Source organism: Idiotropiscis lumnitzeri, chromosome 1 (genome assembly GCF_059441095.1).
Source record: "Idiotropiscis lumnitzeri isolate Australia: NSW breed Sydney's pygmy pipehorse chromosome 1, RoL_Ilum_1.0, whole genome shotgun sequence".
NCBI lineage: Eukaryota > Metazoa > Chordata > Actinopteri > Syngnathiformes > Syngnathidae > Idiotropiscis > Idiotropiscis lumnitzeri.
The window spans coordinates 9,069,634-9,097,337 of record NC_142391.1 but is presented as its reverse complement, the minus strand read 5'-3'; the positions used below and the strand labels follow the sequence as shown (position 1 = coordinate 9,097,337).

Genomic DNA, 27,704 nt, shown 5'->3' with positions numbered 1-27,704 from the left:
TCCAGTAATAAGTAATAAGTTATTTTAATATTTTACATACACTATGTACAATATACTGTTGGGAGACAATCAGCAGAGCTGGTGGATAACAGGCTGTAATGTACATGGCACACACACTTACACGCACCGCACGCACACACGCACGCACGCACGCCCACACACAAACGCACACACACTCACGTACATAATTGTTCATGTGCGTGGACGAGATCTTTTATGACAAAATGAACATAAGAGTTCAGAAGGGCTAAGAAAGAATGTGCTTAGACAGACTGAAAGCAGTGCAAAAATGTCAAATTAAAAACAAATTACCGTTTGTATTTCAAAAAGTGTCGTACAGCCACAGCATTAGGTACACATGAACATTGTAATGCTCCATCAGTGCATAAAAGTGCCAAGATTCTAATTCAGTAACGACCTGCATATTTGTGGTTTTGTATTCTTTGATTTTTGTGGGAGAACCTATAATCGCTAAAAAAAAAAAAAAAGAAAAAAAGAAAAAAAAACACACTTACCAGCTTTTTCATGCCCAGGCCAGTTTTGTCATTTAAAAAGATTGTGTTGGCGCCATCTGGTGGCAACTTGGTGCCAAGCAACTATAATGACGTTGGGGCAGGGGGGACTCTCATCGTTTAGTCAGGCCATAGCGTTGTCTAAAAGAAAAAAGTGCTTTTGCCATTTTATGGCATCTGTAGTCAATTACAAGAATTTTAAGTGACTGTGAAAGATTTGGGGATATTTTCTGGTGTTTGCGGCAGGACTCTGTCCCTTTCTACCACAAAATTTTGTCTTTGTAAAGTCAGAATATATTTTAATCACCTTCATTTGCCGGTCCAGGTTTACCTAATATTTGGAACTTTTGGACTTTGACCTGAACCAACCCAATGGCACCGTTGGGTATTTTTGTAATCTATCAAGCCTTCGGCCTCGCATTGGATTAATCTGCTTAATTTGCATTCCACCAACGCAATAGTCATCAGAATACCATATTTAGTCTCGGTAACAAAGGGGAAAAGGTTCTGAATGATGGACTGTTTTTTTGTGGACATTCACTGTGGCAGTACATTGCGCAACTATCTTTCGAGGCAGACAGACGACTCGTGAGTCATCAACTGAAGCTTGTTTTGCATCCACCTTCATGGTCGCATTTGCTGTCATTGGTCAAGACATTCTTGAAAAGTAAATAATCACACAAAAATGACAGATTTGGGGCATTGCTAAAATTTTGTCTGACAACTTAAACTATGGAAACTATTGGCTCGTAATGAGAATAGAAGACAGCATGATGGCGCTGCATGTAAAATTAAAAAAAAAAAAAGTTTATATTTTTGAGAAAAACAAGTCATAATAGTACCAGAATCATATGGGTTGCATAAATCCGTATTTTTTCTCAATTAAATTTTTATTTTAATATTGTAGCATGACTTTAAAAATATATATCAATATAATATTATCCTGAAAAATATATCTATTTCCTGGCAACTTTTTTTTCTAAAGAAAAATCTAATTTCAAATAACATTATTATATTTTTTAAAAATTCTCCCAAGTTAAAATTTTTGCAAGAACAAAAATAACTCACCGCGAAGTTGTACATAATTTGAGTGTCGTTAAAGATTTCCCAGTTAATTTCTTTTTTACTCTAATCTTGTGCTGTCATGATTTTAATGGGGAAAAAACGATTTAACTAAAAAATTTTCTAAGGTGGTGAACTTTTTCTCAAAACTGCTTTTTCCAAAGAAAATTCCAACTCTCTGAATAAATGAAAAAAAATCTAAAAAACATTATTTTGCAGAAAGTCATCCTAAAAATGCTGTATGACATCAAAGTAAGACTTTTTTTTCCAAAATATGCCCAAATGTAGCAAACATTGCTACTTTATTCTCATAGATGTTTTTCTATTTTTATTGTGACATGTACCTCTTCTTATAAAATAGTAAAGCCTTGAAAGAATCAAATTATATTTTTTATTCTTTTAAAGTGTATTCCCCTCATTGAAACTCATATTGAAAAACAGCAATTTTGTCGCTTTGTTGATGCTATAAATTAAAAGATGAAATCCAGTGATAGCAGCTCTACAGAAAAGGCAGCACTTATGTTGTCACGTGTTTCTGTCCTGCTTGCGGTCCACTTTTGTGAAGAGGCCAACAACGGCCCCACCTCATAACGCAGTCCGAAGCTTTGACCTTGTCCGTCTGGCGGGCTCCGCCTTCTCTTGCTCGTCATCTCTCATGCGCGTTTCCTCCTCAGATGATGTCAAGGACGTCACAGGGCACGAAGCCTCGCTTTTTGCCGCTTGCCACCCTGATGAAGCCGTTGCTTTCGTCCTCACCGCTCACGCAAATCTGGTGGGAGAGGACAGTCATGAATTATACTCCTCACACTGAAAAAAAAAATATTTTGAATCGCACCAGTAGTAGACAAAAATTTAAAAATAATCAAATGAAAAATAAACTTTAGTTCCAACCTGCGTTTGTAGAACAGTAAATCATGCTGTTATTCCTACATTTGTCCAGCAGAGCGCGCTCTCACCCTTTTGCTCACACTTTATTAACAACATTGGGATGTTCAAATAATTTCAATTTTGTATAACGTTCCCAATGTCTTAAAAAAGAAAAACTACAAAAATTAATAAATAAATAAACATGTAAACTTTTCCATTTTCTGACAAAGCACTATAAATATAATAAATAAAAAAATCAGTGTATGACTTAACTGCACAGTCGGGATGAAAATGGCTTAATTTATTCCAAATAAAAATGGCAAACGCTGTTGTAGAAAACCTCAATGCATCCATGGGCATTTTTTTATTATTATTATTTTTTTGTTTTGTTTTACATGCATTCCAATTCGTGGCTTACTCAACTTAATCAACCTCTTAAGACCACTCACATCAACACTATAGAAGCCATCAATACAATACGATACCAACAAACAAACTGTGCCAAATAAATTATCTGCAGCTGTTCACAATCAATATTTGTCAAATGTGACAAAAACAAAAAAAAATGTAAATGCAACAGCACAAGCTATGCCAACGTGCGCTCCCACCACTGTATCCAATTTGAGTGTCGTGGTGAGTTCAAGACATTTCGAGTCCAAATTGAAGAAGCTCTCAAGTGCTGTTACAAACACATAAAAATGTTCCAGATCATTTTGTGTGACCTGTGTTCTTCTTAAGCGATCACATTATGTTCGCTGCTGAGTTTTTTGGGAACACGCCGATCTCGGTGGTCGTGGCTTCGTGTCCGTTGGGGATTTGCTTAGTTGACTTCTCCTCTAGAGTCCCGCTAGAAGCATTGTGGGAACAAGGGACGACTCATTAAAGCGCATGCATATTTGATGGATTAGTCATATGCGGGGGCCAAAAAAACTTGTGATGAGATGATGCGAAGGCGAGTGACATCAGAGGCCTCCTGAGAATTCTTTGAAGATAGTTTAGGGGAGGCAAGAAATCAAATATCCGTTTGATAAGCTCTAATGCCGAATCATAAATGACACAACTGGTATAACGAGGACTTTTTACACGTCAGTACTGCTTCCTCATATCGGGACATTTTAGTCATTTCACTCAGATTTAGTTTTCTCTGTTCACATTTGTGGTCCGGGTATTTCGCGGAATTTGTTTTTTGTACAGTTCATATGATTATTTTGATCTGTTGCCAATTTATTTGGAGTGTAATTCCACTGTCGACCACTAGATGGCAGCCCAGTATTATGTTCGACTGAAAATATGAAAGAAGAAGAGTAAAAATTTCAGGCGCTACTTTTTGTTGACGATAACTAAACGTGATATCCTCTTCAATCCTGCTTTTAACGCCTACAGTAAGCCATGACTGTTGGTTCATTTCATAATGTACATTTTTTGGGCATAAGAATTGATGGATACTGTGACATGATAAAATTGTTAGTCCGAAAAAACAGTATTGTTTACTGTAACCATAAATGGATCTGGTATGCTTTTTGTATTATTCGCTTATCCATTGCTCTAGCGCTCTCTCAAAAGTAATTAAAGACTTTTAGAGGTTTTTGAGACTTTCAGAGAAAGATTTCATCTTCAACTCAATCAGTGCCAGCCCACGTAAAATGACTTTTATACCCGTCAATGGCAGTGAAAAGACCAAAAAAGACCAAACAGTACCTGTCCCTCCTTCAGCGTAATCTGTCCCTGCTCCCTGCAGCCGATGAACGTCCTGTTACACCTAAAAACCCGGTCTGTCGCCTGTAATTGATGAGCGAAGGATGCCGGGAAGAAACCGATCCTGTCCTCAATAACTCCCTGGAAAATATCAAACAAATGATAGGTGATGAGTTTCTGCTCATTTGTCAGCTTTAGCATTATTGGTTTTACTTGCAAAATTCTCAAACCAGGCCAGATGTTTGTGTTTATCCACAGCCTGATGAGAAGCAGCAGTGATCAACGCATCATGAGTTAGCTCATGGACGGTTAGCGGCATGCTGCCTCTGCTGGGCATCTTTTTTCGCTCTTTTATTCGGATTGTGTACACCAAATGCTTGCGTTTCTGCTGCCATAATTTACTGCTCAGCTCATTAATCAATTAATTTCTTCCAGGTTCATTTAGTTGTGACGGGGGAAAACACACACATTTATTATCATTGCCTTAGAAATGCTCCAAAACAATTCTGTTATGATAATAGGCTCAAGAAGTCGCGATGCGCAAAGGTAATTTAACGCTTACCTTCCACCAATCATCATTGGATTCATCAACAAGCAAAATTCGGTCTCCCGCTCTGCAAATAAAAACAAAGGAGAAGTGAGCCAAAATGGTTTGCCAAATCAATGTCGTATTGGGTGAATTTAAACTGGCTTTTGTCATTTAATGAAATACATTTCTGAGCTTTATGAACCACAATGGATGCTAAATGCTAGGAAAGCTAGCTAGGTTTTAATTTGATGTTTTTCCTTATTTATGTATTATTTACTGGAAAATTAATGACAAAAATGCTCTAATCCGGGTGTGAGTGACATAAACAACAGCTTGTCATTTAATTAAAGCCACAAAATGAAATCCTGACTTTGCATGCTAGCTGCTACGAAATACCATTTTAGCTAGGTTTAAACAAATACATTTTTAAAGTTTTGAAAGATGAAGGCTACATTCTCTCAAGTTTTAAGTGTTGATTGTTATTATTCCGCCTTTTTTCTAGAAATGATTATTTTCACGGTAGCTACAATGTCATTTCTTTTAAATAACCAAACATAAGTGGTACACTAAGATATCAAAACAAGGGTGAATGTAACAACAAGGTTGCCGTGTTTGTGACGAAAGTAGCCAGCGTTGCCAGAAAATGTAATGTTTGCTATGTACGTGAGCGACACTTAAGCGTGTTTATCATCATCATGTCTTTCGCAGCAACCCCGTTTTACTGCGAGGAATTCTTCTTTTCCAGGAAAAACGTGAATCACTGTACCGCGTGTCTGTGTGCGCCGTAGTAATCACAAGCATCTGCTCACAGTCTTTGTTGGCAAAGTTTGATGCATTAAAAAAAAAAACTCTAGTGAGGAAAATGTGGGTTTTTACGTAATTTCCCCCATTTCCACCTCTTGTGATTGTTGGAGTGTGCCGTCATCCTGGTAATAATCACCGTTACTGAGAAAACACGATTCAGTGTGGACAAAAAACACACGCACACGCACTTTTTCAAATCTTTTCGATGAAGTTCTTCAGAAGAGGACCTGGTGGAAATTTCTGAAACAGTTGGACTTTGCCACAAATTGGCAGTTCTCATCATCATTACAATCAACACATTGTTGAAGTAATCACGTAATCAAGCAGAAGTGGAACTCTAAAAAAATGGATTTTTTTCACAAGTGAAATGAATGATTATTTGAAGAAGGATTCTTTTTTTAAGCCTAATTTTGGTAAGATGCTGATTAAAATGATGGTGATAGAACTCGTTAGCGGAACACATGGATCGTACTGGCATAGTGAATTACACAAGCGTGTGTGTGTGTGCGTATCGAAACGAGTGCACTTTCATGTCTTTAAATCCGTCTGAGTAATTTGCTGCGAGCGGGAACAAATGGATGCTTGAGATGAAGGACTACACATGCTAACGAGCGCTTTGCTTCCTGTCTTGAGAGCCTGCTCCACGTCGAAGCGTGCGGTGGTGATGATTGGGCAGTCTGACACCTTTGCAGCAGAAAACGCACCGCACGTAAAGTTTAAAAAAATCAACTCATAACTGTAATGCCGAAAACTTTAACATTAGAAATTTCCGAAGTTGCACTTCCTATTTGTGAAGATCGTGAAAATCAGTATTATTACACAGTTAATCTGTTTGCGGTTCGTGATTCACAAATTCAACTATTTCTTATTTCTCTAATGGCATCCGATGCTGCCAAAGCCAGAGCCAATAGGAAAGTAGTAATCGGTGTCAAGGAAGTATGTAGACGGGAAATACTCAAGTAGGAGTGCTAATATTTTGAATGCGATTACTATTTTGTAAAAGTCAAAAGCAGTCCTCCAGACTAGCAGGTGGTAGACTGGTACTACTACTCTTCCTTCTTTTTATGTTGCATCAGTCTGGAACGTGTGGTCGCCAAGCTGCCTCTCCCAGGTCAGTTTTGGTACTACAACTGGCACCCCAACGTGTGTGGTGCGTTGGTAATGAACAGAACATTAAGAACACAACTGAGAGGTATTTTCCTCAGGGGAGTCTGACTTTTTTCAAAATCGTATTAAAATTTGGTGCGTTTGTAACTAGCTTAGTGAAACCCAGAACCAGATGAACCGATTATCGGGGCCGATATTTGGCATTTTGCCGATAATCGGCATCAGCCTTTTTAATAACTTTCAAGGCCGTAAAATTAAAAGCTGGTTTATTTTGCCTCGTGTGTGTGTGTGTGTGTGCGTGGGGGGGTGTGTATGGGGGTGTGTGTGGGGTGGGGGTGTGTTTGTGTGTGTGCAAACTTGCCTCATCTCCAAATCATGGCTCTCTTGGGCAGTAAAACTGTACAAGGCCACGTAGGTGTTGAGTTGGAGTGCATCTTCGTGAAGCTGGCTGTCTTCCAGCTAGACACACACAGACACACAGCGACAACAATTTGTGAGTTGGTTTTCAGGGGCAAGTTCCACGCAGGACGTGAAAACAACTACAACACAATGCTTGCTTGAAATAAATGTAATAAGCAGTTTCAGAAAAAATGCTTAGCAGGGGAATCAGATATTTTGGTTTGCATAAATGTCATTTACTGACTCTATAAGGATGGCCGAGTGGTCTAAGGCGCCGTGTTCAGGACCCAGTCTCCCCAGGAGGCCTGGGTTCGAATCTCGAATTTCCCCATTGTGGGACTAATAAAGGGAATATTATTATTATTATTATTATAAAGATAAATTGAAATCAAATCAGCAATTACTTTTCGAATCTGTTTGAAACTAGACTACACTTAATTTAAATTTTTAATTAAATTTTTCTTTATAAATTGCGGTCATGTACAGTACATATGGCAAATTTGATTAATTCTGCAACTTCCTAATAGTTAAAAATATGATAGATGATGAATAATTGATGATGAATTTTCCAACTTATGGAGGCAATTAGTCAAATAGCGGTCAAGTCGACTTTACCACGGCACAGTAAATTTTTAAATAACGTTTGTTGCAATTTTCGCACTTAAAGTAAAACCAACTTGCATGCTCTGTTTCGCTAACTGACATTGTTGTCATTAATTCCAATAATTTCCAATTTATTACCGTTTTAGGCCCCACCCAAAAAAGGTTTCCCGCCATATTTGGATAAAATTAGTTTTTTAAACAATTTTTCTGCTTTTTAAAATCTTTTTAAAGTCCTTGTCAAAGTTATCATCACATTTCTTTGCTACATGTCTGAGCGAAACCACAAGATTGAATTGGCATTTTCCAGCAGAGCCTCCATCTGTCTGCGCCTTAGCAGGAGCTAATGGACCTGTCGGAGGACGCGCTAACAGCGCGCCGCCAGCTGTGCTCGGCCCGCCGAAGGCGGCACAATGCTTTTGACTTTCTTCCCCTTTGAGCAGCGAGCGTTCATTTGCGTGTATTTGCCTTGTATGGTTATTTGTTCACCATTATGTTTGCCCGAGTATCTGCCGTCTATTTTCCGCTGACAACGGAGATAAACATGCTAAACTAAAAAAGTAAGCAAAAAAAAATGCACTCAAAAAGCTCCTCCGCACGTTCCGTCACGCAGAAAAAGATAAAGAGGGGCTTGCTTTTCAAGCTCCTGATGAGAGTTTCATCATCACCCGAAAGGAGTTGAAAAGATATTTGTTGTTGCCGGGCGAGAGTTGTCTTGACTGCAGAGAATAAAATAGCAGCAGGCCTGCAGACCCAACAAGTGAGGTCAAAGCTTGGCTCTATCAGTGCAGGCTTGCCGTGCTTGTGTCAGCTCCAATTTGATTTGTTACCGCAGGAAAAAGAACTTTTCCCTCCATTTCCTGGGAACTGAAGCGGTAATGGCGGAGGGCATTCAAGACAAGATGAGCGATGCGAGGCGATGCATTTTGCGCCAAGACATTTCTCACCTCAGAATTGTGGGGTGTTCTTTCTGGCTGATGGTGGTAGTGCTCAGCCCCGTTCTCAAGAACCGTGAAAACTGAGGGAAAATAAAACACAAGAATGGGGGGAAAAAGATAGTTCACTCCAAAATGGGTGTCAAAGTTCACAGTTTAGCAATATATGACTGAAGGGTATTTATCTCAAATCATCTTTTGTCATCAAAATGAATGGAAATGGTGATAATTCGTTCCAGCCTCTACAAAAAAGTACCCCAAAAAGTTTTTTTAAAGGACTCTTTATAATTGTACTTTATAAAAAAAATATATTTATTAATATTATTATTATTATTATTTAATCCAATTAAATAGGATGTAAAGAAATGTAAAGAAAACATTTTGCCTAATTTTTATTTTTTTTGCTTCAATTCATTTGACATTTTGCTGCTGCTTCTGAAGGAGTTCAGTGTTTAAAAACATGCAGACCACATGTTATATATTATGAAAAATTGAAGTGATAAATCCGCAGATTTCTTTGCATTATTGTTGAAATCTGATTTACGAATTTATGTTTACGCGCTTGTTTTTGGTAGAATTTTGAGACGGTGTTATAAAAAAGCTTCAAGACCGCAAGGCAAAGTATTTAGTAACTCCACAACTCTAATTCTAATCTCTCATATTCATTTGCTATTATTTTGGCGTACGCCTAATATATAAGACCAAAACATTCAAGTCTAATAAATATGATATTGCAGTGCGGATTAATTTTTGCTCATTTTTGTGAAAAATAAATAAATAAATAAAATGGTTGCATATTAAATCGAAATATTACAAAGGGAAAAATGCCGTTAGATTATTTTTATAAATCGTTCAGCCCTCGCTCCAATTCTATCCTTAGGTTGTTCCACTTCAGAATAGAGACATTTTGATCTTTCCCCATCTTCCCGCACCAATGGATGCGTCTGATTGGGTCAGTGCTTTGCCCTTCAATACAGAAATGATTATGTCACGAAGTAGAAATAACTACACGGCTAATCGGCTACTCACCATCATCGCTGTGTTTTCTTGACAGTGCCTGTCTGCTGCCGTGAGCCACCGCTTCCTCCGGAACGTTATCCAAGTCACTGGTCTGCGAAGAAAAATTGGTAGAAATTTGGCGATTCAATGACATCAACAATGTGTTTATAATCATGGCTGTTGTCTGCTGTAGCGTAACTTTATTGCATCATACGGAGAGATACTTATAATCGGATGCAGTCAGTGCTGGGAAATAAAGTTAAAAACAAGTTTAAAACAAAAAAAGGGTGTCGCTGTTCTTACAGGGGATGTAAAAAGTCTACACACCCCGTCTGATTTTTGTGATATGAAAAAATGAGATCGAAATAAATGATTTCAAAACTTTTTTCACCGTTAATGTGAACGCAAAAAAAAAATTCTCAGGAGGGAAAGTGGAAATAAACAAGTGAGATCATCCCCCTTTTGTAACTGGGAAAGTGTTTGTACTCAGAATGAAAACATCGCATTCAAATTCATGTTAAATGGGAGTCCGCTCACAACTGACACCATTTAAAGTTCCTCCAAATGAAGTTGAGCTGTTCTAGTAGGCTTTTCCTGTCGTTTTTTTTTTCTTTCTGACAGAAACCTGTTTTTGTTTTTTTGTTTTTTTTTTTTGCAAACATCGACTGCTACATGAAACTGATCATACCTGTCAATAGATTTTTCAGTTGTCTGTTCCCAACGTGAGTATTTATTTATTATTTTTGGAATTATTTTTCTCACATTTGAAAACACATACGTGTACTTTGAATCCTTACTCTTGTCAAAATGGGCTATTTTTTAACAATGTTTATAATAGATTTTAGTCATAAATGAGGGGTTAAGTCAACCAGCATAAGCAGTGATTCAATAGATTCGGAAAAGCATTATTAAAAGAATGATTTAATGTTTGAGAGAAGTTACCGCCAAATACTATGTGTCTTGCTGTCGGCTAAAAAAACAACAACTTCTGAAATTTGATAATAATTCTTCCTCTAATCTGAAAAAAAGCATATAGTGTATCGATAATTTTTCTGGAATTTTTTCTCTTCTAGATACACACACAATGTAGTTAACAAAATGAAAATAATTTTGCGCGCGGAATTCTTTGGGGGGGGTTTACTTTTGTTCTTAAGTACATTTCAGAGTCTGTATTTTATTAATTTTACTTTCAGTTCAGGAGTAGCACTTCTGCTTTGACCAATGTTTTTTTTTCACAAAAGTACCTGAACTTCTACTTAACATGTAAGCACTTTTGTCATGCATGAAGTACAGTTCTTGGCCGCTGCCAACTTCTTTTGGCACACTTTCAAGCGTGTGTACCAAATGTTGGGGCCGTTGAGCGTAGACAGACAATGTTTCCATAAATATACTATTTCCATAACAGACGTGCTCAGGCACAGCTGCGCAAACAGCCTGAACGACATTCTTCATGTCATGATACAGAGAGAGAGAGACTTTGCCAGCCTCAACATTTAAGAACAGCGCCCCACCAGATGATGCTGTTTTAACTAATCCAGCGCACTGATTTCATTTGCAGAATTAGCGTGAACTCGTCATTCGTGATAGTGTTGTTTTTGGAGTAATTTCCCCAGTGTCTGCTCTCCTGTTCCTGCTGACTCACTGTTCCTGTTCCTGCATGGCATCCTCATACCTTAGTTTGTCACTGAAACAGCCGAGTGGGCGTCACTAGCGAATGGCAATTTATTCATTATCCTCCTCAGGGGCAGTTATGATGAAGCTATGGCGTTTGCCTCGTAAGAAGAACGCGAGCAGATGTGTGACGACGTAGCGCGGGAAAATAAATCCAAGTACGTTGACATTCAGTTGATTCGACTTCTTGGCATCTACAAGATCGTTCTATCTGCAATGAATGATGGATGATGCTATTGTATATAGCAGGGGTGGGCAAACTTTTGGATTGGCGGGCCACAATGGGTTCTAAAATTTGACGGAGGGGCCGGACCAGGAGCAGATGGATGGAGTGTTTTGGTAATCTCACCTCATCGGAGAAAAAAAAAACCATTTAATTTTAAATGAAAGGGAACAAAAGCATTACAGCAATATATACGTCTTTGAAAAAACGGAGTATTTAGAAAATAAAACATTAACAAGGTTTATTGATTTAATATTTTTCAAGTTCGGCGGGCCGGATTACAACGTTTAACGGGCCGCATGTGGCCCCCGGGCCGTAGAGGCCGCGGTGTGATGCTGAGGGAGCGCGTGTGACCTTGGGGAACATACTTTTTTCCCGCCGTACTACAATAAAGTGTAATTGCACATCCACTCCACTAGTTGGCAGCGGCGCTCTCATTGCCCATTGTGCGAATTGTTTTCCTCTTACTAGGGAAAAAGAAATTGAGAAGCACTGCCTTAAACGGATAACCTAAAACCCAGCTCGCACGATCTGTCACTTGTTGTCTGAGTGAGTAAACACAATTTAGCGCTCACAATTTGGGATGTTAGTAAATCAAGCCTGAAGAGTTTTCCTATTATGAAGCCTTCCTAAGTGATTAGGGCATCTCTATATTTTTCCCCTGTATAAAAACACCACTGTTCCATGCGCAGATGCAGAGGTAGCCTGAGAAGAGTGTAGCGTTTATAATCAGTCCAATTCATCTCAAGGGCTGTAACGTGAGCGTTTGCAAAACAGACTGCTTGGACCAGAATGCCTTTATTGGTAGTGTTTATGGCTCCGTGAGGTGGTATCTATTTGCTCCATCAGCTACAACATGTCAGAGGCAGCGGCACCAAATAAACAAAGTGTCTGAGGTGAACCAACAGTCAGATGCATGGGGGCCCGACAACGTAGTGTTGGGTAAAGAGGACAAATGGGATGTTTAATAACAACACTTTATAATTGACTTTATGAGACTACCGACTGGCTAGCTGTAGATTAAGGCAGACTCATGCACACTCACGTTCACATCTTGCGCAATAGTCATATGGACAAAAATAAATAAATAAAAAAAATGAATAAAAAAATAAATAAAAAAATAAAAATAAAAAATAAATAAATATATATATATATATATATATATATAGTATATATAAGTATGCAGAGGCTCATTTGCATTTCACAAATTAGTTCCTTGACACAGCTGGACTAACGACATTAACAATCAACCCTGAATGGCCTTACCGAGTTTCTTTGTGGCGACTCCGAGCCACTGGCCCGTTTGGCCTTTTGAGCCAACGACGTCCCAAACCTGAGGGCCTCATAAACGGGGTCTACTTTATTGCCACAAGCTGTAGTGGAATGAAAAAAAAAAAAAAGGATACCTGAAAAGTCATGTGATGGATTTCTCAATGTATTGGGAGGAGTTAGGCCACTCACCGATAGGCATGACTTCTTTGATGCAGCCGTACTGTTCCTGGATCAGTAACGGCGAGCTGTAGTACCGCCGGAAGCCTTTTGGCTGGGAAGAGACACAATGACGGTAAAATACAGCAATAATATCACAGGACAGAGATTACAGATAAGGTGAAAGGTCACTGGAGTTTAACCCATCTGACTTTACACCCTAGACTGGTCGCCAGACTATCACAGGGCGACAAACTGTCATTCCCAAGCACACCAATTTAGAGTCTTCCGTGCATGTTTTTTGGAATGTAGGAGGAAGTCAGTGTTGCAGGTGACCCGGAGCCTATTCTGGACATGGACTTTGGCATGAGTCGGGACACAGACCCAACGGCAGAGTGGAGATATTGATTTCCGATATTGATTTTTTCCGATGATATTCAATGAACAAGAACAATGGCATATTGCTATTTTCTTCCAGCCCAAGTCTCAAAGTTCAACATCCAACTGAACCACAACAGACAATAACAACCACCGATGGGAATGGCAGCAGACCAAGACCTTGGTGCAAATGTAGTCACAGAAACGGTCTCAGTCGCTGAGCGAGCTAATGGAGAAGCGGCGGGAATGAGCAGTCGGATTTTCACCTTTTGCAGATATTGAACTTGGATGCGAAGTAAAAGAAAGTGAATTATTGCAGCTTTAAATCATGCATGACCGTCATAAATCAGCCGTCCGGATCTACAGACCTCAAATGGGGACACCAGGACTGAGAGTCAGTCTGTGCCAGGGGTCTTCTATTATTTACTCGCCTGATATCTGACCCAGGACAGTTTGCGATGGACACGTCCTTAGCTTTGAGCTTCGTCTGCTACAGTATTTGCATGACTTTTTGTTGAGGTTTCAAGAGAAACAGCACCGTAGGACACCACGCTGAACAACAGAATTTTGGGGGGATCTCGAAGCCACAGAGGTAAAACGGAGTTCACTACCTCCAGCCGAGGTGCTGTTGCTTCACTTTCAACTCGTGAACGTTCCGGAAATCTAGACTTTGAATTGAATTATAAATATCAAACCATAATTAAATACTTTTTAATATAAAAATCAAAACTGTTACCTCATAAGAAAAACATTTGCTGGGAATGCTTATCATTAGCCTATGCAGGTGTTCCTAATGCCGTGTCCGATCAACGCGGTGACGCAACAGATGTCCTCTAGCTCCGGGGGAGGGTTTCTCAGGCCGAAGGGAAACAAGCATGCCCCCATAAGCGTCCCAAGATTAGAGAGTCGAATTTAGAGCTGAATCCCCTGGGGAAACTTTGTCCTCTTTAACCTCTCAACCTCATTTTCCACTCCTGAGAGCCGATCACATCATCGCTCCCCTTCCGCTCGTCTCCCGACAGAATGTGCTGGATGAGCTAATAGTACAAATGTCGAAAAAAAAAAAAAATTACCCTTTAAAAAGATACACAATTTATCCCGTCAGGCTCCCTCCAATTGAACAAGTTGACACTTTTCGATAGTTCAATCAAAATGCGATCGTATTACATTTTTTTATCATTTTGATGATTATTGCGAATCGCTAATGAAAACCCCAAGAAATAAGAATATGACTTCAAGGCATCATTTCATGCCTTTGGGAGGAAAGCAGCATTCTTTGGCCTTTTGAAAAGTATTTTCCTTTTGATTTGGTAAACAGTATAAAGTTTATTCTCAAGGCTGCAAGAACATTCCAAAGTCTCAGCTTACCTACCGCACATTGGTTGTATTGTATTTATTTATTTTGATCTTAGTTTTGCTTTATAAACGCAATCATTTATATTCTAAATACGAGTGACTGTGACTCTAATGAGGTCAACGACATCTGCGTCACATTCACATTGATCCTGCGACGTAAACAGGGGCGGCGCTGACGTCGGGCCGGAACCCGGAGGCGGGGGGGTCAGAGGTCGGTCGGTGGCTTGGCATGGCGTGCTTGGTGACAATTAGCTTGCAGATTGACTGGCAGAGGGATGATATAATGAGGAGGAGGAGGATGACGAGGACGGATGGATGGCAGTCACAGATGTAGCGGCACACTCGCACGTAGAGTCGGGTGTGATTTCTGAATAAGCGCATTCTGGTGGCGAATAAGCCGATACTAATGTGTGTGTTTTGGCTGCTTTTAATCATTTCATGTGATACAGTAATCGTTGACTGTTGATTAATCGTCCATATTCTTTTTTTTTATATAATTATTAATATTGTTGAAAATAAAATTAATTAATTTAAAAAAAAAAGTTTTTCCACTCATTTATATTACATCATATGGAAAAGCGCCTTGTTACAGCTCCAGCGCTCGTGAAATGCGCTAAACAATTAAAGTTGTAAATTATTGTAAATAAGAATCAACATTTTTGCCTGTTCGCAATTGAATTAATCTTGATAATGTTAGACATTGACATTGTCGCTTTGTGACATTGCACCATCTCTAATTGCAACGGCGACGACGTCACTTTGTCGGTTTCCGTCGACAGATGCGAACGCGATCCCGCCGCTGCACATTTAATGAAGTGACGAGGTCTCACCAGTTTGCCCATGCAGCGCTGCTGCCCGACGCCGTTCTCGCATTTGTGGTGGAGGCTCATCTTGCAGGCTTTGCAGCGCAGGCCGTGCTTCGCCGTGTTGCCCGCCAGGAACACCACGTGTTTGGCTGTGGTGCCTGACACACACACACACACGCACAAAGACTTCAAATAAGGACGTTGCACATATGGCTGCAGTCTGTTGAAATGTTGCGTGTTTTGTCACATGGTTTTCCACAACAAAACACACATCTGTCTTTCCACAACCAGCGTTGTCCTAAGTATGTCGCGCATGGTCATACGGCATTGCTCAGCCTTTGGCTTAATTTTTGTGGGGCACCTATTATGTTCGTTTTTTCCTGAAAACTCACCTATTCGCTGTTTTTTAATCACCAAAAAAAAATCTTTAATAAAAAATATTGCTTTGGTGCCATCTTGTTTCCAAGGACCACTCTTGAAATAAGGCAGCGCTTCTCAAATATTTTCTGTTACGCCCCCCCCAGCAAGAAGAAAACAATTTGCGCCCCCCCCCCATAACCCACACTCACTGCAAAACAAACCGACCCCCACAGCGTTAATACTCACTGCGCACAATGGGCAATGAGAGCGCCACTGCCTCCTACTGGAGTGGATGTGCAATTACACTTTATTGTAGTACGCCCAGGGAAAAAAAATATGTTCCCTAGGGTCACGCGCGACCCCCTCAGCATTGCATTGCCCCCAGGGGGCGCTGCCCCACTATTTGAAAATGACCGAAGTAAGGGGAGCTGCTTCATTTACATAATCTTGCTTTGCCGCCATTTTTTGGCATCTCTAGGCAGTCAGAAAATCAAAGCTATTTACAGTTAGCGTTTCCCTCCGAGGGGCCATTATGGCTGTGTGTAATTTAGCCACGCCGTCAATCCACAGGCATCAATTAAACTCTGGTCAGTGAAATGAGTAGATTATTATCATTTGTCACAACGTATACTGTGAGAACTTGTTAAGTGGTGTTCAACAGGACAATTGTATTTGAAGCAGCCTCCAATTGGTGTGTAAATGAGTGAATGTAAGGATTTGTAAAGCACTTTGGCCACCCTGTGGTGGAGATAAAGTGCAATAAAAATGCACTCCATTTACCATTTGTTTGATGTCTCCTATAAAATCCTTTTAGGAGAATGTATAAGTCGAACTCTTAATAGGGCAATTATCTTGAGATATATCGTTTGATTTTATTTTTGTGAGATTCTGAGGAAGTGAAAAGGCAGAGGAAATGGAACCGCAAAGCGCATCGCCGCATTCACGTCATCGTCGTTTTTTGCGCGTTCGAACCGCATCGTCGGCAGCTTTTCTCGGTCGAGAGCAAAACCTGCGAAAAATGACACGTGGAGCGTTCGGAATGTGACAGATCTCGGGAAATGTGACACATACATGTTGTGCATTTCTGCTGAGAGGAATTTATCAATTTAGCGCCTTCATATTCTCCATGCTTGAAAATTGTGTCTGGTTTTAGTCTGTGCTTTATTTAGCTCCATTCTTGTTTTATAACGCCATATGTCTCTTGAATTGGACCGTATTAAAAGGTGAACCAAGAGGAGATCTACTTTACCATTGTGCACAAATTAAAATTTGTTTGTGAGTTAATAAAATCCATGACAGGAAAAATCATCCTCTTTAAGCCCTGTTTATAACAGCTGTTTGGGCGGGTTTGGGGGTTAGCAGTACGGCTTTGTGTTACCATGACGACGACTGGGGGAGAAACATATATTGATAGTTTCACCCCTAAATTGTACGGCTAATTATACTGAGCAAAAATATAAACGCGCACAATTTTGTTTCTGCTGCCATTATGAGTTGAACTCAAAGAGGATGTTGATTGTGGGCATTCATTTATTATGCGGGTTATGTCGGCAAAGGAGAAGCGTTCACTGTCTTAGGTATAGAACAAGGCTTGCGAGAAATGGGCCTTTGTGTACATAGTAAAAGTTTGAATTCAGATCATGAAAAAAAGGGAGAAAAACAAAAGGGCTGTGTTGAAATTTGCGGTCCCTTCAAAATAATTCAAAACTAATTTGCAATATTATCGTAAAATGTCTCACAGGTGACTTGATTTTGAAAAAAGAGTGCACGTACGTTGAACCAGACATACAAAGCTCATCTAAGATGAGCTGAATCGCCTCAACACACTTCCTTGATACCAATTCCTAAATAAACAGGCTAGTGGCGGAATTTTATGGCATGTTAATGTTTCAGAAAGCACTCAAAAACATTTTCCACCAAACTGCCAAATAGACTCAAAGTGGAAAAAACTTTTCGCAAATAGTTGAAAATGTATTAACTTTGTGTCACTTTTTGTGTGTTGACACAAAGGTATAGTCCAGAAATGTTGCTTTAGCTCACGACTCATGTGAAGCAGGGGTGGGCAAACCTTTTGATTGGCGGGCCACAATGGGTTCGAAAATTTGACAGAGGGGCCGGCCGGACCAGGAGCAGATGGATGGAGTATTTTGGTAACTTCACCTCATCAGAGAAAAAAAAATACACGTAATTTTAAATGAACGTGAATAAAAGCATTACAACAATATGTATGTCTTTGGAAAAACACAGTATTTAGAAAATGAAACATTAACAAGGTTTATTCATGTAAATTTTTTTCAAGTTCGGCGGGCCAGATTAAAACGTTTAACGGGCCGCATGTGGCCCCCCGGGCCGTAGTTTGCTCACACCCGATGTAAAGCACAGTACTATTTAAATGAGTCCGATTGCAACGTCATAATAGGACCAAAATCCGAACAACTTTCTTCAACGACACATTTTCTGACAAAGGCAGCTTAAAAGAAACACTACTTGGTTACGTCATTTCACAGTCGATGGGAAGGCAGACACTTCAGAGACCCACAGATTTAAAAAGTCAATTTTCTATTAAACCAAGATCAGAATCCACCATGCACAGCCGCTGCTAGTATTCGACATCAAAGAAAGTCAGTTTGTTTTATAGTTCTGTCTGTGGTTGTCTATTGATTGGTCAGCGTGCACTTGCTCCGGCCCCGCCCACGCTCTGTCCATGTGAAAATGTGGACACGCCAAGGCACCATCGATCATTGGTGTCTTTTTAGTTGAGCAGTAAGCAATCGTTTTCCTCGCAGGCAGTGGTAAGGAAGTAACAGAGTTGAAATTTTCTGTCTAATTTGAAAAACACACAGAGTTATTGCGTTTTTTTTTTTTTTAGTTTCTTTTTATCATTAAGTAGTATTGCATTGAGCATCGTCGGGTCACCATTTTAGCAAAGCTTTGCGAACACGTTACGGTCGTAAGTACATTTTTAATTCTGAACTTTTTCTTTTTTTTTTTTACACTGAATTTTTTAACCAGTACTTCTAATTTTACCAGAGTATTTTTTTACCTGTACTTCTGCTTAAGTAGAGACTGTGAGTACCTTTGCCAACTGCTTTTAGGGGCCTTTTTGGTTTTTATCTACTGGAGTCTCAGGTAAAATTTTAAGTAAGACGGCAGTACACAAGAGACGTGTACTTGAAGCAACAAGGCGTGAAAACAAATCTGTCAATCTCTGCTTTCTCTCCACGTTCTATTTGCAACGTGAGTCGCTGCTGCGAACTTGAACCTTCGCTTCTGTGGCTACAGTAAGACGGAAAAAAAAAAGCGAGAAACTCGATCTTGGTTTAAAACCTCACCGGTTGACGGCAGATCGCTGCGACAACAGCGCGTCACCAACCGCAGTTGTTTTTTGTTGTTGTTTTTTTACGTCTGACTGAATCAGGTCATCCAAGCAGAGTTAACCTGAGGTCAACATCACCCGTCTTTACCACCAAAAATGCAAGAGCACGAGGTGTTGTTTTTTGGTCAGTCAGTCAAAAGTCTTACCAGGTCATTTTTTAAAATACTTTTCCTTCCAATACTGAAGTAGATATGTCGCTCATATCCCAAATATTCTTTTGCCATTGAAATGAATGGAAATGCCAATAATCCGTTCCAGCATGTGCTAAAAAAATCGACAAAAATTGTTGGAATCTGGAGTGTAATGACGAAAAGTTGCATGCATAATATTGCACTTAAGTAACAACATAATTACAAACAAATAAAAATAATTCAACTTTAATAACACGATTAAATGTCAAATTAAATGTCATCCGTCGGTCACTAATATAAAAGGATAAGAAGCGTATGACAGTAAAGTCGATCTACATTTAATTGCCAAACCATTTGTGTTCAGTCTATTGCACTACAGAATAGAGGCTAATTAGCATTAGCATTAAGCTAGTAGGGACGTTCTCATGCGATGTTTTGGCCTGTTCTAAATATACAAGGTGTAATTCTCTTTGTTTTATGTTTAGTTGCACAAAAACTTCACCAGGGAGTGGCCTTAAACTACTTAAATTCTATTTTTGATTAATGGTTCACTATTTGGCAAACCGTTGCCTATTCCGAAGTTTGCTATGTTGAGTTCACTGGTACCTCAAGGCACCAACGTGCTTCTACTGCAGGACTGCTTTTAGGTACTTTGTACAAAACAGTTTGTTACACTACACACATGTTCTTGTCACGCGGCTGTCCATCAGCTCGTTTGGTCTGACTCACTCCAATGTAGGGAGCAGAACAATACGCCTCCATGCTAGCATCTTAGCAGATCTCAAAGTGACAGTTGGGCAATGGCAGGTGGGTTGGAGAGGGGTTTGGGTGTACGTGTGTGTATGTGTGTGTGTCTGTACGACAGTATATTGTGAAGTACTGCTGATGCTTTAGTTAAGATACTCACAGCTAAGTAAGTAAGGCGACCTGTACTGTAGAAGAAAAGGTATTGGAATGAATCGTTTGTTTGAAAAACAGGAGCAGCATCCATTTCAACTGAAATACTCATAAACAAAGTGAAACATTCTCCTACACACAGGAATAGGTGTGTGAAAGCATTTTTGTATTGCACATTTCTTAACAATTATTAGCAAACAAATGAGAGAAGTGTGTGCAAAAACCTTTTAGTGTCAGTGTGTCTGTAGTGTGTTGAGGGTATATCCGTAGTGTGTGTGTATGCATACTCTTGTTTTGATGACATATTAGGACAATTTTGTGACAACACACCTTCAATCTGAGGACTCGTAGAAAAATGCGTGTGCGTGTGTGTGGGTGTGTGGGGGTGCGTGTGTGAGAGATCATTTCAGTAGTGTAGAAGCGTCTTAGTGAAATGTTTGAAAGTGTGTCGGTTGCATACCAGAGAGTTTCAGCAGTATGAGCGTACGAGAACATTTTTGTATCGAGTATGAAAGAATTTCTGTAGTGTGTAAGCAAGAGTTTCAGTAGTGTGTTCGAAAGTGTGCCGTCGCATATATCGGATGTATGAGAGGATTACAGTCACCTGTGAGCTTTTACAAGTATGCATGAGAGTATTTCAGTAGTGTGTGAGAGAATTTTTGTCATTCATGTGAGCAAAAAGGATGTCAGTAGCATGTAGGTGAGAATTTAATTACTGTGTGTGTGCCTGTGAGAGTGTTTTATTAGCGTAAAGCCGAATGATCTCACTGGCAACCTCTCATATATTTCTCCCCACAATCATACTGCTGCAGAGAAATCTTCCTATCTCATAAAATTGACACCGTTGTTTACTATTTTCTACCATCAGCACCATTTTTTCTTCGCCTGAGAATAGCATTGATCCTTTAATTCAGCAATCTTCACGCCTCCAAACTTCCTGTGAGAATCTCCCTCCCCCTCTTCCTCCTATGCTCTCACCTATGCAGCTGTGGTTCTGCCGACTAATTAGCTACCCTAACAGCATGTTTGTTTGCTTTGGATGTGAAAAAAAATTACCCCCACCCCTCCTCCAAATGATTTCATTTATGACACCACTTCACTGGTTTAAAGCTATTAAAATAGTATTTATTCTAAGGTCCCTCATGAAAATTACATTTCACACTCAGTCAGACACACAAACGCATCCGTCGCCCACAAAGGTGTTTATTCAATTAGCAACTCACTGCAATCCATAACACAGCGTCAGGAGGCACCAAGGTATTTTTATGATATGCCACCAAATGTAATTAACTTTCGCTGGCTTTTGTAATGAAATTCTTGCGTATTTTTCATGAGTGCCACATGAAATTTGTGCAGACATTTCTTATGATGACGAATGGTGACGCAAGGAGCAGGCGGGTGTTTAATGTTGCACATCTGAAACGTTGCGCATAACGTGGACTGATTTAATCAGGATTTGTGTGTTGTTAACAAGGAGAAAGCTTTCACAAAGTGGGGAAACTACGGATAATGTTAGAATGTCTGGAAGTAAAATTTATGTGTACTTCCTCAAAGAGAATAGTAATGGCAATCGGATTCCCACATTTCACTTCCACTCGCATGGGCAAGAAATTGATAGACAGGATTTGATGGATAAGTAACTCGGGTTCAAATTTTGGTTGTATTTATGTCCCCAAAAGAACAAATGGAAATTCGGTTAAAAAAGACAAAACTTCATTACTGGAAATCCTTTTTGCCAACATCACGAAAACAAAAGCCGAAGAAAAAGCAAAATATGGACACTGAGCTGAAACTGCAAGATTTGTGCTGGCAACAATCGCGACCATTTGAGAGAATTGAATTTCATTAGAGTTATAAAATCAACCAAATCTTACACACCTGCAATGCATTTAGAGCTACCACATTAATGAGTCAAACAACTCTCGGGAGGGAAAATTCTTAATTGGACCCAATTTAAATTTGGAGATTTTCACATCGGGGTGCACTCACTTTTGTTGTCAATAAAGTGTGTTATCATAAGATAAAATAAAATATGTACTAAAATGTACAGGGAGTAGTCACTTTTGTTAGCATGAATGTGTTAGATGTGATTCAAATGTTTTATTCTACTCATCATATCGACGATTATATAAGTATTCAAGTCACACGTGTTAACCCCATACCTACGATCATGTGGTTGCAAACATCGCAGAAGGTGGGCTTCTTGAAGATGTGCTCCATGAAGCAATGTCCGGCCGAGTCCACCTGCAGAGGGTTGCGAATCTGGGAGCGTGATGTGGGAGGGGGAGCGCACGGGATGGCGGGGGGCACGGGCGGGATTGGCGGCCCGGTGGTGATGTGCGGCGGCGCCATGCCGATGTTGTACAGGTGGCCCGTGCTGCCGCTCACGTCAGAGAGGAGCTCCGTCTTGTTGTCGCCGCCGCTTCGGAAGAAGTTGTCGGCGCTCTTGCTGCGGATGCTCTTGGTTTTGAAGGACAATGAGCGCTTGAGCTTCTGGAGCTGGAAGGATAAGAATGGAATTGGCCATTTGGAATTGAACCAAACAATCCTTAAAAGCACAATACATGAAATGATGTAAAATATTTTAACATTCTGGATGTTAAGTGCCCACTTCACAGCTCAGTTGTGTTTCTGATATGTCCCGATAAAAATCAAATCATATTTAAAGGAAATGATTGACTGTGATCACACCCACAGTGACACAGCCTTCCCACTTGCCGAGCTGTGAAATGATCAACTTTGAGTCTAAACCTGTTGCAAAAACTAACCCTTAATTCATAAATATTACTAAATGGATTATTATAAGACATAAACTATACATTAGAATGCATTTAATTTTAATTTTAATTTTAATTTTAATTTTAATTTTAATTTTAATTTTAATTTTAATTTTAATTTTAAAACTGATTTCCTAGAGAAAAAAATGAGGAATCAGTGAAAAAAAATAATTAAATAAACGTTTACTTGTATCTCTTATTAAAAAATAAGAAAATAATTTGCTGACCACTGTATTGTTAACAACTAAAAAAAAATACATCTTTCCTAAATGTGTTCTGTTCAGATTATAGGGAGAATTCTTTTAATCGAAGGAGCTGGTATTTTTTTTAGATTTTTATGATTAATCAGGAATCATTCTTGGAGATAACAATCTCAAAGAATTCTCTTAAAAATGCTTTCTATATTTTTTTTAATCATGTAAAAAGTCAACGTGTTGTTAAGACACCTGGCAACTGTCTTAAATTGTTAAACAATTACATGCATTGCCTCCTTTAATGTCCGATTGTGCTAACAAGAAGTAAACTGCTTCTGCATCGCTAAATGGTCTTGAGCTGCTATCTGTCAGAACATTCAGACGATTTGCTTCCCATCAAAACCATCCAGAGGCTTCCCCACCAGGAATCTGATGTGCTTTCCAGGTAGTGCAGTTGTGGCATCGCATCCGTTCCGTTCGCCACACGGTTGAGCCGCCTGCTTCCGGCGAAGGCCGTTTATCAATCTCATTACCTTCCACCCTGACAACCGCTCATTTCATCTCCTCCTCCTACTTTTTTAGTCACTTCATAAAGAATCCCTGCGCAACTGTAATGAGACTGAAGGGTTCTTATGCTGCGGAATTGATTCTGTTTTATCGTAATTGAAGAGTTCAGAAGAACTCCTAATGAGCATTTGTGTCCTAATTAGGTTGGATAATACCAAGACAAATTTGTTTGCAGTTGCTAGCGAAGATACTCGCTCCTATTTTTATGTAAATGACATTTTTAGGTCTGGCAATGTTGAAACAAATAGCGTCTAGTTTCAATTGCTTATCATTGGAGCTTTTGGTGCGGTGAGGATCAATAAGTCCTGTGGGTGACTAACGACTAATCAATTTGGCACACGTGCATAACAGCGGTTTGTGTGGTCTGGATCGGCGAGGCGTTGCCTGCTCTGAACATTATCGACAACACTGACCTAAATTTTCTCGTTAAAGTCTAATATTTGTTCATGAAATTATAGTAATCTATTCCTTAAGTCGATCATTTTCATGTCATAACATGGATAGAATGTCCTTGGCCACTGCGAGGCAGTCATCCAGACACAGATTTAAAAAAAAAAAAAAAAAGAAAAGAAAAAAAAAAAAAGGCTCAGTAATTTCCTCTAAAAAAAAAAAATTCTGAATATAAATAATATATGTCTCTGTCTGTCTCCAGGCGTTGTTCCACTATTTGTGTTCAAATATCCGTAGCTCGAAGAGTTGTAAAACTGTGACTAATGGTGCTAACTATTAGCATGTCAATGGTTTTTGCCACTATATGTTAGCATTCAGCTAGCAGTCCATTCTCGAGGCAACATTGTTTGTTTTCAAAACGTGTCATTCTCTGTGTCGTGTTTAGTTTGACAGTAAACTTCAACTGCAACGTGAAACCTCTTTTTTTTTTGAAAAATGACCTCCTGTCACCGTTTCCCAAACCGCTTCTTATAGTGAAGTGAGTTGAGTTGAATTGAGTTTATTGAGTTTGTCGCAAGTCAAAAAATAAATAAATAAATCATCCAAATGTTGGCTCGTATCTCTAAAACCTCCTAAGATGTGTCTCAAGGCAATATTGTCTGAACTTTATTTTTGTCGCACAGTTTTTGTCACGCTGCTTTTGGTGCATCTTTGGCTGGCTATTTTATTTGTATCGGCCAATAACCAAAAAGCAGCACCTGCCGCTAAAATCGCAAAACGTTCGGGCACTACTCTTGCGCAAATTTAACAATAAGCAGCTCTGGTCATTATCATTTTTTAAATTTCTTTTTGATATTTTTGTTAGATTCTTAGGTAAATATTGATTATAAACTGTTCCCGTTGATGCTAAACGTACACTTGTATACTGTAAAAAAAAAAATAAAAAAAAAGACATTTCTTTGTGTAGTATTGATGGTTTCTATAACTGCGTTGTTGACAGTGAGGCTATTAAGAGGTGGATTAAGTTGCATAAGTGCCTTGTGAAGGCCCTGGCACCAAATGCAAGTTCTTTCCACTGTCACACACTATATCATTCCCTTGTACGCACAAATACATGCAGGCACGCATACGGTATGCCCACACACATCTTATCAGCGATAAATCATGACATTGACACTCACAACTTGTTTAAAGATGATTTAAAAATGACATACTTTTTCACTAGATGACATTCCTGAAAAGAGTGCTCTGTTTATTACGTATAACCATCCTGTTACCTTTTACTAATGTGGTTTTTCCTTGGGGTCAATTTGGCTTCAGCATTTGAGAGGGAATAGAATTCAAACTGATCATGTGTCAGGCTTTTCAGTTGACTAAAAAAAAAAAAAAAAAAAGGCGGAAAAAAAAAATCATTCAGTCATATATTTAGAATAGGTTCAAATTGACCCCAGTGATAATAGGAGGGTTAAGAGAAGCGCATGCTTTGCTTGACAGCACTTGACTCGCAGCTCTGTACATAATGTATTTGAGCTCAAAATGAAGATGACGTCCAAACAAATGCAATATAATCAAAAATACTTGAAATGAAACTTTAAGAGCAGTCATCTACTGGGTGATCGCATCAATTAACGTTGTGTTACACTAACCCTCCTGAATAATTGGAATGAAAAAACAAGTTAGAAATGTATTTAAAAGAAAATATGTAAATTAGAGAAATTACAGCCAGATGATTTTTTTTGTGCAAAAAAAAAATATATATAAATATATATATATATATATATATATAAATATATATATATGATGGTAAAATAAAATAAATAAATAAGAAATCTACTTTTTTACAAGAGGGTTTGACCCGTCATATCACAGGAGGGTTAATAATATGTGACAACATGGATTCTCACCTTCCGTTTGGGGTGTTCGGGCCTCTCAGTATTCTTACAAAAGAGATATGAAAAAAAACAACAAATACAACTTTATTCACTTTATTACTCTGCAGGGAACTCTGAACAACTATTTAGTCTTTTGCCTGCGCTCTTCTGTACAGCCTCATTTATATGACGGGTATATTTAGATAATTTACAGCCACCACCAAAATGACCACTAAAGTAAGTCCCTGTGAAGGAAGATTACATTGCAAAGTTATTGCCGTGCTGGAGCTTAGTCCATCCCAAACTTGGACTTGAGGACTGTCTTGAGGTCCTGGGTGTGATTTCAGGAATGCAATTTGTAGTTTGGGACACAACATTAGGTACACTTGCACAATCTGATGACCAAAAACTGAGGCTTGACAGTCATTAATAATTCTTCGCTCATAGAGGTTTTTATTTGTGTGTGGTTGTAGTTTGCAGTGGCACTTTGTCACACTGAAAGCTGCTCCGAATATTTTAACCCCTACAAAACTGGATCTCTGTCAATGTACGTGTGTGTGTAACACATTAAACATGAATTAAGTCATCAACTAGTGGTATGAGAGGTCATTTCTGACCCATCGGCCACATTTAGTGCGGCCGATCGTGTCTAATTATTGCACTCCGAGGTAACAGTTTGTTCCTTTTTGGGGGCAAATGAGGTCACAGATGTGATAAGTCAAATAAACTGGGTTTTAATGGCGTCACAACACCATGACAAGGATATAGGCTTTAGGCTTTTAAAGTTGAAATGTTCCGAATACAAATTAGTATGTGCAAATAAATGAAGCTAAATGAAGCTCACTGGATGCAATTTCCAAACTTAAATTCAGGCACTTTTGAGCTCAAATTGGTAGTAGTTTACCGCCACACGAAAGGTAAAAAAAATATTTTTTATAATAATTTAAAAAAATATATATATTTATTTAAAAAAAAAAAAAAATATATATATATATATATATATATATATATATATATATATACATATATACATATATATATATATATATATATATATATATATATATATATATATATATATATAAATGCAAAAGAAACACACAAGAATATGTTCCGTGGTTTAATTCGAATTTTAGCTACTTTATCCAACATTTCCAAGCCCTTTTCCATATCTTTCCAAGACATTTAACTAACTATTAGAGTCCTTACCTTGGTCTCCTGGTTGGATGTGTTGCTTGGGGATTTTGGAGTCTCATTCTGATCGTCCTCTTTTCCCCCACTACTCTCCTCTTGGGCAGAGTTGGCCGGCGGGATCATGATTTCAGTTTCTAAATATAAAAATAAAGTAGAATGTGTTTCCTCTTCTTCTTCGAGTCCTTCTCACCACGTTCCCATCGTGCTTAAGCCTTGTTGGTCACCGTGACCCGAGCCGGGTGTCCTGAGTCATCCAGAACCTCTCTTGCTCCTGCCAGGAGGTCCTAATCACGCAGGAACACACGAGAAAGGTGTGGTTAACAAGTCCAAAGTGAAAGGAAAGACAAAAGGGAGTCCGGTGTAGCAGGGGAGAGTGGCAAGCTTCTTCCTCTATGGTCTTGTTCGTAAAGACTCCACATGCATGCTGTGCTCCACTATGAGCTGGCGCGAGAGAGAGAGAGAGAGAGAGAGAGAGAGAGAGAGAGAGAGAGAGAGAGAGGACAGGGGGAGGATCTATTTGTTCATGCACTAAATTCTGTTCTCAATCAACATCCGAGTATTTGATAGTTTATTTGT

General features: G+C 39.1%; 1 protein-coding gene across 2 annotated transcripts; it reads right to left on the bottom strand.

Annotated features, from left to right (window-relative positions):
• stac (SH3 and cysteine rich domain) lies at positions 1-27,528 on the bottom strand. 2 transcript variants are annotated; one of them, XM_088315138.1, is made up of 12 exons: positions 27,144-27,528; positions 25,968-26,000; positions 22,298-22,634; positions 15,396-15,529; positions 12,865-12,946; positions 12,670-12,776; positions 9,540-9,621; positions 8,523-8,593; positions 6,938-7,035; positions 4,699-4,750; positions 4,140-4,277; positions 1-2,343 (listed from the first exon to the last, which is right to left on the bottom strand). In XM_088315138.1, exons 1-12 carry the CDS (start codon positions 27,249-27,251, stop codon positions 2,245-2,247), a joined length of 1,341 nt encoding a protein of 446 aa, XP_088171264.1. In that variant the 5' UTR covers positions 27,252-27,528; the 3' UTR covers positions 1-2,244. The 2 variants fall into 2 exon arrangements, with proteins under 2 accessions (XP_088171264.1, XP_088171272.1); XM_088315146.1 differs by lacking the exon at positions 25,968-26,000.
• Positions 27,529-27,704: the final 176 nt, after the last annotated feature.